The sequence below is a fragment of the Chenopodium album genome, chromosome 25, assembly GCF_948465745.1.
Source record: "Chenopodium album chromosome 25, dcCheAlbu1.1, whole genome shotgun sequence".
Taxonomy (NCBI): Eukaryota; Viridiplantae; Streptophyta; class Magnoliopsida; order Caryophyllales; family Amaranthaceae; genus Chenopodium; species Chenopodium album.
In genome coordinates, this window is record NC_137858.1 from 30,215,206 (window position 1) to 30,229,287 (window position 14,082).

The following is a 14,082-nucleotide window of genomic DNA, read 5'->3' on the forward strand; positions in this document are numbered from 1 at the left end:
CTCCCTCAGGTCATCTGACCTAGGGCAGTTGGGCTGCGCCGCAATAGTGCGGTTTATGGGGAATTGGGCCTCTGAAGGCCGCAATTCTGAAGGCATATCTGGGGAGTCCACGTGTCAACTGGGGATTGGTCAGAGGTGACCTGCCAGCCTCTGACACGTGGCAGCCCCTCATTGGTCCAAGTGTCTAGGGTAAAAATCCCCTAAACAGCTTGCTAGACATGTTGCTTGATATTAACATGTTGAGTTTTAAATGCTCTTAACTAGTGTGAGCCCCGGGCGATGCCCCTAATTGCTAGTTTGTGTATTTCTTTAATTTGATAATTATGTTCAAATATTTGTATATAGTGTGTAGTTCGAGAATTGTCTTGGTTGTCACTTTTTTTTACCTCATATGTATTTATATTCTAGTCTTGTGAAAATATAAATGAATTATATTACCTCTATTTTACTTAATAATGAAAGGAATATATAATATTATATGAAATTTGAAACATTAATAAAAGTTGGTTGAGATGGTAAATGTATTACCTTTATGTATTGGAGGTTATGGGTTTGAATCTAGCTTAAAGCATATTTTATTTTGTAAAATGAGAAATGGCATGACTTCGTGGCACATACACTTTGGATAGTGATGTGGTATTGTGACATGGCGTATATACTATGAAGAGTGCCACGTGGCACTCTTCCTTTAAGAGGAATGCCTTTTAATATATAGTGTAGATGTGTGGTCCATGACCCATGTTGTGTGGTAAGGTGAGACAGCTTACATGGATGCACCGATGTGCTTTTATTTTGAACATTTGTTCTGAATGAGTCTAGAGTCTAGTTTTTGCTGGCTCATTACTTTACACTATTTGTGTATGTTGAATCTAGCTCTTTGAGTGGTATGTTGACTACATAGATTTAAGAAAGGTTGAGTATGGCTCTTAATGTCATTTGTCCAGATATTCTATGAGTAGGGAGAGGTGGCGATTCTTAAACTACCTAGAATCACTAGCCCAGATACTCCTAGAATAGGACTGAGTACTAGTTGAGCATACCCTCAATACCTCAAGCCTAGTGGCTCTAGAGTAGGAAGTGTTAGTGGTATTATGTGACTTGGAACGAACTATCAGCTCATATACTGCTTGAGTAGGGAACGATAGAGGCACCGAAGAGATGAAGGTGAGTTTAGCCCTTAATAATGCTACACCTAGTCCATGGCTTGCTGACAGGATAAGTGCACCAAAAGTGTTGAAAGAGGATGAACTTAATTGTTCTTAATGTTGAAACTCGTATGTATGAATAGTCCTTAAATTAAAGATCAATGTGAGTTGCGCATAATTGCATGGATAGTTCTCGAATTTGCTAGAGTGTGTGAATTAGTTCTTTTAGCAACACCTACTTGCGTGCAAAGAATGGCGCTCTTCTAGGGAGGACACGTTATGGTCTTTCCAAAGTACTCATGAGTTCCCAAGTGTAGCCAGGCTAAGATTTGCAGAGTTGCTTAAACTCTAAAGTCAAGGTATGTATTTCCAAGGTCCCTTCCTTACTCTTAGGAGTTAAAATCTTTGGATACTCACTAGGGAAATGTTAACCTAGTGCACTTTTGTGTTAGTAGTTAAAATCTTTGGATGCTAGCATTTAAGTACTGAGACTTTCATTTACTATTCAGATCTTAAGCCAGTTTTTCATTAGTGGGGGATTGTTGGAGTTGTAATACTTGTAATGCAAATCGGAGTGTTGTTGCTAAGTGAATGTTGTTACTCTTTAGTAGCATTGTGTGCAAGGAGCTAGCGAGAGAGATGTATCTCACAAGGCAAATGAGTAGCGCAAGGCCAAGCTAGCAAGAGAGCTAGAGCTAGCAAGGCAACTAGGCTACAGCAAGGCCGAGCTATAGCTCACGTGTGAGTGAGCAATAGCTCGGATGCTTGTGTGGCTTGGAGCAGGTGAGACAAAGCAATAGCTCGCTGCTCGCATTGCCTTAAAGGGGAGTGCGTTACTATGATATTTGTACTGGTGGCAGGGCCGTCTTTAGACATGTTTTTTCTCACACACGTAACAGGGCCCCCAAAAATCAGGGCCCCATAATTTAAAAAAATAAAAATTATAACCTTACAAATTCACCTTCTTCCTCGGAAAAAACCATCATTTTCAAACTAAAACCTAAAAATTCATATTTGATTATGAAGATATATTTGTGGATTTTGCTTCAAAAAATATTAAAAGGATGACACTTTTTAAATAAAAAGTTTTTGTTTGTTGTTCTATTGAATTGCTATTAAACTTATTACTATGAATATTTAAGCTCTATAATAATTTGTAATACTGTACTTGAAAAAAAAGCCATTTTATAATAATAATGTTTTTAACCTTTTAAAATAGTCCTCCAAAATTGAAGGGCCCAATTTTAAAAGTTAGAACAGGGCCACCAAATTGTCGGAGACGGCCCTGAGGTCTGGTGGTGGCGTATTTCGCTTCTAAGGCAATGGGTTCCAAACCATGGCACAACTGAAGGAGGACATGTCTTTGATTTCGAGTACGGCGATTTTGTTCTGGGGAAGTTCTAAATGTCATGAAGTGCTTCAAATTACCAGTCTCCATATATAGCAAATGCTATTCACTCTATAATAGCAAGATTCTTCTGGGCCTCTAAAGGGGAAAAGGGTATGCATTTGGTGAAGAAAGACATTATACAGCTCCATAAGGGTATGGGAGGTTGTTTAGACAGGTTCAAAGGATGCATTGTAACCCCCAACTTCTTGTTTTTACAAGGAGTCGTGCCCTCTTACTACTTGGAGGCGATTATCTATAACTAAGCCTAATCTTTCATAGGGGAGAAGGGGATTGCAAAAGGTAGCTAATGTCTTTATAGATGGTTATGCTTGGAAGGTTGGCTCGAGTGAGACTCTTAGGTCTGCTAACATGAAATGGGTTAATGGCACGGTGTTGGAGATATCTTCTAATCAACCATTGAAAGGGGTTGGGGCAGGTATAGTTAGTGAGCTTATTTTAGAAGATCCTAAGAGATGGAATATCCATCGTATTAGGGAGCGTTTTGAGTGGAACAATGTAAAAAGAGATCCCAAATTTAGAATTATCGGAGGGGCATCAAGATGACTTGATGTATTGGTTCTTTCATAAGTCCGACAAATATATTACTAAGATGGGGTACGCTTTCCTCCAAAGACTGAAAGATCGAAAAGTTGATAATCTTACAAATTTAGATTTCTGTAAAATCATATGGCGTCTTAATATTCCTCCAAAGATCGGTTTTGATGGTTCGTGGCAGAAGCAAACAGGTAATCCAGGGCTAGGTTGGACGTTAGCAGCGGAGCAAGAACAAGCAGAGCTAGGGGAAGGGCACTACTGCAGGGATGTTTCGAGCCTCCACGTGGAAGCTATGGCATATTTGATGGCTGTCAAGAGGGCTAAGGAAAAGGGTTTCTTGAAGGTCTTTCTACTTATAGACTGTGCTAACCTGGTCAACATTCTAAAAAAGCAACAAGAACTAGATATAGGGATTCTTTGGACGGTTAAGGATATTCAGAAGACTGCAAGCATGATTCAGACTTGTGTTGTTTGAAAGGTTAGCAAGGAACAAGTTTATCAGGCACACCAAGTTGCAAATGAGTGCAGGAATAGTTTTACCAGCTTTGTTACTTAGTTTGTTTTTCCTTTGCTGTTGTAAAAAAAAAGTGTTAATATTGTATAAGTAAAAGTAATGCAAATATTAAAAAACCAAGGGAGTGTAATATGACGTCACTTAGCTATGACTTGAATCATGAACCTGAATACCGAATTTGGAGGAAGTAAAAAGCAAGGGCTGTGAGACAATCGAATAATGTCTCACAGTGGCAAAATCGAAAATAAGTGGAAAAAAAAGTAAAACGGTGGTGCTTTTTGGAGGGAAAAGGTAACGGGTTCTTGAAAAAAAAGAACGGAGTGGTCCCAACTACGAAAGTGACAAGTGAATAAAAAACTAGAAGAATTTTAGGAAAAGGGAAAAGGGAAGGCTTTTTTCTTCCTCGTATTGTCGTATCTCTAAGTTGGAAAAGGCGAAAAGTTGAGAAAACCATGGATTCTCAGAGCTCGAAAGAATTCATCTGTTAATCGATTCAAACCAAGCCGAAAAAAATGCATGGTGTTACTGACGACGTAGCTGTCGTTAGTAACACCATTGAGGATGAAATGCACCTAGGTCTGGGTCTGTCGAAGGATGGAGGCGGAGGTGGTGGCGGATGCGCAGGAGGGCAGATCGAAGAAGAGGTGGCCGACGGTGCTGCGTTGGAGGAGCTGTTGAAAGGGGTGAGTAAGTTGTTTAAAATTAATTTAAACGGCATATGACAGTAACTCTGAAATAAGTGTTATTTTTTATAGGGGTTTTTATTTATTGTTATTTGTGTTGTGTTAAATTTGTTTATTGTGTGTTAGTAGGCAGTGATTAAGTAGTTTGAGGTAATTATGTTGTACTAATAATCAGGAAATAAGGGTAGAGTGTGGGCTGGAATTCTAAAATTAGGGTTCTGAACGGAAATAGTGAAATTGAAATGAATTTGTTGTGGGATTTTCAGAAAATGTGAAGTGAGAATTGTTGTAATTGAATTAAGTATGGGTGATATTGTTTGGATGTTCTGTAATTGTTGTTAATTGAATATGTTTTAATTTTGTTATGTATATGTGAATTTGTTGGTGTTTAAATGAAGGTTGTGGTTGGTGAAGAGTCTTACAAGACTCCAAAGAAAGGCTTTAGTAGTGTTGCAATATCAGTTGAGATTGAAGAATATGTTGAAGTTGATGTCGGTCTGCCTCCTCCTGCAAATGGGATGGTTTTCTAGTCATGGCAGGAACTTGATGAATATTTTAGGGAATTTGGGAAACAAAATGGGTTTGGGGTTGTTCGAACCAGTGCTTGTAAAGTAGGCTAAGGGCCTAATGCAAAACTGAGAAGGAATTGTCTGTGGACTTGTGAGTGCTATGGGTTGCCGGATAGGAAGCGGAAGAAGGTGGAGTTATCTCTAGTGACTGATGCCCAGATTGTTGAGGATAGTGTGGATGTTGGTGTGAGGAGGAGGAGTAAGAAAGTCCAATGTCCAGTTAATGTGTATGCGAATGTTAATGAACGGGGTGAATGGGTTATTCAGAGGGCAGAATTGAAGCATGGTGGACACAACCCTACTCCTGGGAAGCCTAAGAATATTAGTAGGCTGAGGAAAAAGTTTTTGGTGGAGAATCCACATGTTGTCAGGCAGCTGTTTAATGAAAGGAGAGCTGGGGTTCCCGTGGCCAAAATATACAACAAAATGGCGAGAGAGCGTAATGGGGTGGAGAACATGCCCTTTGCCCCGGAAGATATCCATCAGGATGTGGCTAAGCAAAAGAAACAAATTTTTGAAGAAGGTGATGCTAAAGCTATGTTTGCCTATTTTGAGAGTATGGTTGAAGACAACTCTAATTTTTTCTACACATATCGAGTAGACGAGGAAGGTAGGCTGAAGGATGTACTTTGGGTGGATGCAAGGTGTCGCATGGCGTACGAGGAGTTTGGCGATGTAGTATGTTTCGACTCGACGTACTTGACCAATGAGTACAAGCTACCATTTTGCAACTTTGTCGGAGTTAATCATCATGGTCAAACTATTCTTTTTGGGTGCGCTCTAGTCAGTAGAGAGACTTCTGAAACTTTTGAGTGGGTATATAGCAATTGGTTGCGGTGTATGCAAAACAAAACCCCGGTTGCAATACTCACAGATCAGGACCCTGCTATGCGGAAAGCGTTGAAGAGTACTATGAAAGGCACTACACACAGGTGGTGTATTTGGCATATTCTGCAAAAATTTTCTACAAAGCTTGGAAAGCATCCGAAATATCCTGAGTTGAAGGTGGAGCTGGAGAGTGCTGTGTACGATAGTTTGGACTGTGAGGAGTTTGAAACTCGGTGGCCGGCAGTGATCAAGAAATACAATTGTGAAGCTGATGAGTGGCTGGAAGGTATGATTTGTTTGTGTTTGATTAATTTACGTAATTTGTCTTAGCTTTAGTTTGTGATTGATTTAGTTTCTGTTAGTTTGTGATTGATTAATTTACGTATTTTGTGTTAGCTATATTTTGTGATTGATTCCAGCAGGCTGACTGAATTTGTGGTTGTTGGTTTAAAATTTTTATGTGAAACTCTTAAATTAAGAATTTGGTAGAAGGATTAAGATAGTAACTTATGACTGAATTGTGAACCTGGTAAACATTATGTTCTGTAACTTAAGGTAGTTGTGTAAGTTTTGGTTGTGGCGCAGGGTTGCATCTGGAACGTGATATGTGGATACCCGCGTTTGTGAAGCATCTTTTTTGGGCTGGTATGAAGACAACCCAGAGGGTTGAGAGTATACACAGTTTTTTTGATGGTTATTTGAGCCGGCATACATTGCTTTGCGAATTTGTGGAGAGATATTGTGAAGCTCTTGAAGTTAGAGCTTCGAGTGAGAAAAGAGCTGATGACAACAATTCAAGATTCGTTAGGCAACCCATGACAGCATTCCCAGCCGAGTCAGTATTCCGAAAAATATATACGGATGCCAAATTTAAAGAAGTGCAAAGGGAGTGCACTAGGCTGCTGTATGTGACAGGTAGGGTTAGTTGAGAGCATTGTCATAACACATGCCAAATGTAAATAGTTATGGTGACAATATTGTTACTTTGTTAGCACACAGTTTTGTGTTACTGTATTTTGAATTTTGTACATGTTTCTGTCAGGTCTGGAGAAGAAGCAAGTTTCTGAAAATGTTATAGAGCATGTTCTGGAGGATATAGTTTGGTGGAAACCTAATAACTCAAGGAAAGAAGTGCCCTCTCAGAGGAAACGGGTGTACAAGGTCACATACAATAGCATCACAAAAGAAGCGGAATGCGAATGTAGGTACTTTAATTGCCATGGTATCATATGTAGGCATATGATAATGGTGTATCAGATGAATGATTGTAGAGAAATTCCTGACAAGTACATCCTACGTCGTTGGAGGAAAGATGTTATAAGGAAGCACACTAGAGTGAAAGTGAAGTATCATGATCCTAGCAAGACGGAGGCTGTTTGTAGATTTGATAAGATGATGGTCAAGTTCTCTCCCATTTGTTCTAAGGCATCAATTTGCAAGAGGGCGTCGGATGTTGTGTTGAATGGTCTTCAGCTGCTTGATATACAAGTGGAAGAGAAATTGTCCATGTTGACCCGAAACAGATCTGAACTGTTGGGGTGTAATGGGACACCTTCTTCTGTGTGTTTGGAGAAGGAGGCTACTACACCTGATACAGAGAAGCAAGGGAGCCGTGCGAAGGACCTGTCAGCACAACTTGCAACCATTAAGGACCCGCAAATTCCGAAGAAACCTCCACATCGCACAACCGGTTCGCGGTACAAGTCATGTGTTGAAAAAAAATCTCAGGCCAAACAGGGTAAGAGGGGTGCCAAAAAGGACAGAGTTGTTGCTGCTGGAGTTGCTGGTGCAAGTCAAATGCAGCTACAATCAATTAGTAATCATCAGGTTAAACTGGTTAATCTCAATATTTTATGAGAATCTGAAGTGTTTGTGTGTTTTGGTTATTGATTGATAAATTTCGTTGTTTGTTGATTTTACATAGGAACAACTTGTACCTTTTCCTACGATGGGTTACAGTCCCCATGGGTTAGGAGGTATATAAATGACAGATGCTGATGGTTCTATGGGATATTTCACCTCTTTGTCTGGAGTGCAGCGTCCTCCTTCTTATGCGGCGACAAATTCTCCAATTCAGAGGCCTTTTTATCCCCCATATATTATACCTTACCACCAGTATTGTCAAATGCAAGGAATGATGCAGATGGGATACATGTCCCCTAATACGGCTGTATCGCAGACCCCGTTGGTGAGGCCTCCAACGCTTGGAAGTGTGACTTACCCCAGCCGTGCTAACAACAGAAACACAACAAAGTAGCAGAGTATGACGACCCAACCCTTTAATGTGTATTTTTAATTTGGGTTTGGGTATTTGTTAACCCCTAACATCACGTGAAGAACAACTACTGAAGAGAGAGCGTCCTATTTTTTTTGTGGCCTCTAGTTTGGTGATTATTGAGGTTCTTCACGTCTATTTTTTGTAAAGAAACACTAACTTTAAATATTTTGTAATTATGGGGGTGGTATATTGACCCGGTGAATGGGGTTGATTATTTTGTAAGGATGAACCTATTGATTTTGGAAACGTACGCTTCTATAATGCTGCTTTTGTGATTAAATGTTGCTTTTTTGATGCAAACGCAAATTTTATCTGGTTATTGCAATAGTGGGACTTTTGAATATCTTTAGTTCTATTGATTACAACTGGACCTATGAACATCACAGGTGTATTTATTCGTTATTCGTTGAAGTTATAATGTCCCACTGTTCGAGTAATGTCCCAACTCACTGGTGAATATCTCAGTTCAGTTGTAGTTATAATGTCCCACTGTATTGGATTCATGTCCCACTATATTAGATTCATATCCCACTGTATTGGAGTGATGAACGTCCCATGTAGTGGTGAACGTCCCAGTTCGTTGGAATAATATGTCCCACTGAATGGTGATGATGTCTTACTAATGTGTTACTAATGTATTAACTAGGATTTACTATGGCACATGCAGTAAATGTACCACTGGAATGAACTAATGTTACACTGGAGTGAAGTAATGTCCCACTGGATTGAAGTGAAGTAAGTCCTAGTGAATTGTAGTCTAGCATACGTTAGGGTACCATTTCAATATACGGATGTACCATTTCAATATGTTGTCAATACAACTCATCTATGTTCTAATGTTGTAAATATGACTGAACTATGTAACAGATGATGTGCTGGTTTAACCGTCTCATCAACTGGAGTGCCTTAGAGAGCTACTGATCTCATAGTGGGTACTATTTTGTGAAGAGTGATGAACTAAAGAATATATATATATAAATATATATATATAAATATATATATATATATATATATATATATATATATATATATATATATATATATATATATATATATATATATATATATATATATATATATATATATATATATATATATATATATATATATATATATATATATATATATATATATGAATGTATATTGTTGAATTCTCATTAACTATACATTATTTCCGGGCATGACTTTTTGTGACTTGGTAGTTGTGTATTGTTTGGTGAAGTACATTGTTGAATTCTCATTAACTATACATTATTTTTGTGTGGATGGGGGGAAAGTGTAGTGAATGAAGAATTTCGTAATTGCCCTCCAAGGAACCTTGTACTTCATACGTACTTTGGACTTGTTATACGTACATGATCTCCCTGTGTGTCAGAGTTATACGTACTTTGGAGTTGTTATACGAACATGATTGGCTATGTGAGGTATATGTTAGTGGGTACAAATGCATTTTATTTATGCATGATTGTGATTTCCATAGTAAATGACATTTTGTGGTATGTGTTGTACTTTCTCAAATAATTACAAATAGTTACCTTTGTTTCCAATGGAGGCTATTACACATTACAGTTGGATTAATAGAGGCTAAATCTGAACATTATGTATGTTCAACGACTCCATAATGGATCGACTCTACTTGTTTAGGGAACCACTGTATGTTGTTAGGGTATTACTGTATTTTGTTAGGGTACCATCCAGGTTTTGTATTTCTGAATAAGGGGGAAATTACGTTGGCATCAACATGTGGTGCACTGAACATTGTACTCTTTAAGATAGGAGTACTCTACGTCGTGGTTTTGTTCCATTGAAATTTGCTAGGGTACCAGTAAAATATCCTAGGGTACCATTAGTTTATATGGGGATATGAATCATTAAAAGCTAAGGTTTTTTTACCCTAAGGGTACAATAATAAGGTTTTGGTTATGTTTCACTTTAACCAAACTAATAGCTATGCAATGGCCGAATGAGATGTGCGTATTACTAAACGTTATAATCCGTAAATTTGTTAAAAATAGTAGTTTGGTGATTGAAGATATAATAGGCATCAAATAAGTGTTATTCAACTCTGAGCAGTAGTTACCGCTATGTTAGTAAGTGAGTGTAACTGTTTGGGTGTGTGGATATTGTGATAGCCTAATGAAATCATAAGATTAAGTAATAAGGGCACATATGTGGTTACTTAATGATTAGGAAGCAATGATTCACTATTGTTAGGACTAATAGCTCTTCAACTTATGTTTAGTATTGCATGTGTCGTTGGAATTACACAAGCAACAACCTACTGTCCTCAAAGTTCGACTGACGCCTTTTTTGTACCTATTTACGACGTAACACATGTATTAGTGGTCTTATACATGTATCAGTGGTCGTATCAGTGGTCTTATACAAGCAACTGTTTGTGTTCATTGTTCAACTGTAGTTGGTTAAGGTCCAACTTGGGCGTGACACAATAGCGAAGTGAGACCTAATGCAAATTTTCGTCAAATCTTTGGGAGCGGGAAAGTTTTTTTTGGTTTTACCGCCAATATGAAATGTGACTTTTACCCTTCCAGCCATCTATAAATAGGGTGCGAGCATCAGTGATTTCACAAGTCGAAAAATGTCCTCAAACACCATCTCTTCAGTTGGCCGTGGGAGTAATTTTCTGAATGGCTCCGGCGACATCTTGTGGGTGGCCGCAAAGAGATGCAACTGCGGTGGTCAAGCAATATCCGAATTTCGTATCTCACTTTCCGAGGCCAATCCTAGGCGTCCGTACTACAAGTGTAGAAGCTGTTCATTTTGGCAATGGGCAACGGAGGATGATTTGATTCGGGGAAGCAACAGTAACGCTTCTGTGGAGCTGTTGGAGAGGGTCGAATTGCTTGAAAAAAATTCGCAACAGCTTTGAAACTAATTATTCTGGGCATTGTGTTTGCTATGTATTTGACTGTGTTTAAATGATATATGATAATAAAATGAGTTTACATCTCTTGCTGTTTGCATTTGGTTTCTATTTATTGTTTAGAATCAAATATATTAAAAGCAATAGATTAAAAAACACAACATAATCATCCGAATACTCCCAACAATTGATAGATTAACAATAGTCCAGCTAAAGACAAAACAATTAGACAACTAATTAAACTACAATCTACATTAACGATTTAGCCACAATAGCAAAGCACTGGAAGTTGTACTTCTACAAAGACAGGTGGTCATTGTCTGAATTGATAGCACCATCTTCATACCCTCCCCTGTCTTTGAACCAAGTAGAAGCTGGATGGAGACGATCGGGACTTAATTGGAATTTAGCTCCAGGCTGTTACAAGGAAGCTAAGACATCACACACTAGTTAGTAACAATAAAGTTAAAACCCAATAAAAAAACAAAAATAACGTTTTTGAAAAACATTAAAAATCACCGCAATATCAACACCCATTTGATGGCCAAATGCTTCATCTCCCCTGTATGTGGTCCAAGGGTAAACATCAGATTTCTGGAAAATAAGCAACACACTAAAATACCCATTAACCAGACCAAACCCATCAACCGAGAACACTCCCTGCAAGACGTCTTTCACATAACCAAGCAACGCAGCGTCTGCTCTTGCCTCCGTCACCACCAACACTTCGGGTAAGAAAGCATTAAAAAGCTTGTTGAATGTTTCGGTGAAAGATGAACGGTTGACGTTCCTAGCATTCCACACAATAAACGTGGCTCCTTTTGAAAAATTCGGAGCCCCCGGGACGTCCTCCGAATGTCCAAAAACAGAGATACGGTGATAACGAATGCGCCTTACCCTTGTTTTATAGCTGAAAACATTTAAACTGACCAACTTTATGTTGGTGTTCACTTCCATCACATGAATAGCTGCAACTTTAGAGCCAATGAATATTTGCTTCTTCTGATTGAAAGGAATTGTGTAGATTGGTAGGTGTTCGGTCATAACTAATGGCTTCCGATCAAACACTGGGATGATATCCTTTGGTATTAAGGGAGCCCCAACTACACCAACAGATTTTTCACACATCCACCTTGCGAACACCGCAGCACCCTTATGGAGATAGCCCTCGAGGTCGGATAGGGTGGGGTAGTACGCAGCCTTAATATCGAACTCGCCCAGAACCATAATACTGTCGGGGATGAAAGTGGTGGTATCGTCATCAAGGGAATTAATAAGTTGTTCGCGGACGACGCTGATAGGAATCAGATCCATGCTAAGAAAGTAATCTTCCCCTGCGTAGTACTGAATGTTGTTGAAATCTATCTCGGGCTCAATTGTGGTGACGAATGGGTTGAAATACATTACGGGTTCTTCAGGGTGCGGCTGCATTAGTCAACCCCAGATGTTGCACATGCTATTGAGTCTAGTGGACATGGTTTCTGAGATTTCTGTGAGGGTGAACAATGGAGATGGAGGAAGTGGGTTGTTGTAAACGGAGTAAATGAAGAGTCTAATGAAGAGTCAGTACAACTTTGAGACAAATGGGTCGTAAGTCCACTACCACAAGCAACCTATTAAACAGAATACATAAACTGCCCAAATTGAACATAAAGTGTTTCCCGATAAGACAATTCATGCCTCCAGCAGAATAGACGTCCTTGACAATGACATCTTAAATTTTTAAAAAAATTTGAAATTGATATGTAATGTTGCTCATCCAGTATAGCTGAAATTGGAAACTAGACCCTTGTTGGTGAAGTACAACCCCAACTAGTAATATGAATTTAAAAGTACACCCTCTTTTAATAAAATAAATTTTAAGTACATCCTCAACTTATAGGGTGTAGCATAAGGACAATGACTGCAATGTCAAGTCATGTCCAACTGGATCTACAAAGGCTGTCACTGACAGCCCTCTGGACTACACTGGGCTCTAGGAGTTTTTACTTTTGAACAACAAGTAAGGGATTCAAAAGTGAAGTACTACATCACCATTATTATTTTATCACTAACTGGGGTGAGGTGAGTACTAGAATTTGTAAACTATATCCAATCTTGGTTATATATATACACGCTTCGACAATCATAAACACCTTCATAGTTCCATACTTTAATCTTTATAAAAAAATGAAACCGAAAATTAAAACAAAATGCGAAGTAATTGATTTTATGTTAGATGGTGGGATTCAGACGGGTGAGGTTACTGAAATATACGGGGAAAGCGGAGCTGGGAAAACACAAATAAGTTTACAACTACTACTAAGTTGCATGCTAATACCTCCAGATGGTTTGTATGGAGCATCAATTTACATTCAAGCATGCCCTGTGTTTCCGTCAAATAGGTTAAGCCAGCTTAGCAGCCATATTTGTGGTTCAATAGTGGGTGAGAATCCGTTGTCTTCGATCCTAGTGAAAAAAATGGACAATCCGGATCACATATTTTTAGTCCTAAATCAGGTTGAACAAATTGTGTTGAGGTCACTTGAAGAATGTCGACACATAAGGGTTGTTGTACTTGATTCCATCGCTTGCTTGTTCAGGCATTACCATGACAACACAGCTGAGGGGTTCCTAGAGAGGGCTAGAATACTTGTTTCCGTATCTAAAAAGATGAAACACATAGCAAGCACATACAACATTGCGGTAGTTGTGGTGAACGAGGTATCCGATGTGATCAACAACAATACACCATCAACGCCGAAGACCTTTACAAGTGGCCGGGAAGTCAGGACATCGTTAGGTCCAAAATGGGAACAACATGTTGACAATAAAATGTTCATCTCCCGCCAATTTAACACAAACTCCAACACATGGTACCGCGAATGTCTTGTAGTTAAAAATACAAACTCGTCCTTAATATGTCGTCGATGCAATTTCCACATCACGGACGAGGGCTTGGCATGTTAACCCTACTACTGTAGAAAACCATTTGTGGGTGTACTAATTAGTATGTGTTTAATTAATGAAGCTTGCTGAAGTATGTTATGCTACAACTGTGAAATTTAATAGGTACACTGCTGCATTAAACTATGTAGTTAAGTTCAAGTCCCATCACCTTAATGGTAAATGGTAGTTGAATTACTTCAGTAGTATTCAATTGCAAAGCGTTGTTGTATATATTTACTTTGCACGTACCCAAATATGTTGGTGTTCATTTTCTCATCTCCATTCGACCACAATATAAAGTCGTTGTA

The 14,082-nt window shown here is 38.8% G+C and overlaps 1 protein-coding gene across 1 annotated transcript; it reads left to right on the top strand.

Annotated features, from left to right (window-relative positions):
* Nucleotides 1–4,116: 4,116 nt before the first annotated feature.
* Nucleotides 4,117–7,541, top strand: LOC145613945 (protein FAR1-RELATED SEQUENCE 5-like). The gene is made up of 5 exons (XM_081668976.1): nucleotides 4,117–4,287; nucleotides 4,686–4,808; nucleotides 4,953–5,970; nucleotides 6,240–6,599; nucleotides 6,727–7,541. The coding sequence occupies exons 1-5, from the start codon at nucleotides 4,117–4,119 to the stop codon at nucleotides 7,539–7,541; spliced, it is 2,487 nt and encodes an 828-aa protein (XP_081525102.1).
* The last annotated feature ends 6,541 nt before the right edge of the window (nucleotides 7,542–14,082 follow it).

Coding starts and splice junctions, on each gene's coding strand:
- LOC145613945 (XM_081668976.1), top strand. CDS start 4,117: ATGCATGGTGTTACTGACGACGTAGCTGTCGTTAGTAACACCATTGAG. Junction 5,971..6,239: donor AGCTGATGAGTGGCTGGAAG/GTATGATTTGTT, acceptor CTGTAACTTAAG/GTAGTTGTGTAAGTTTTGGT. Junction 6,600..6,726: donor TAGGCTGCTGTATGTGACAG/GTAGGGTTAGTT, acceptor TGTTTCTGTCAG/GTCTGGAGAAGAAGCAAGTT.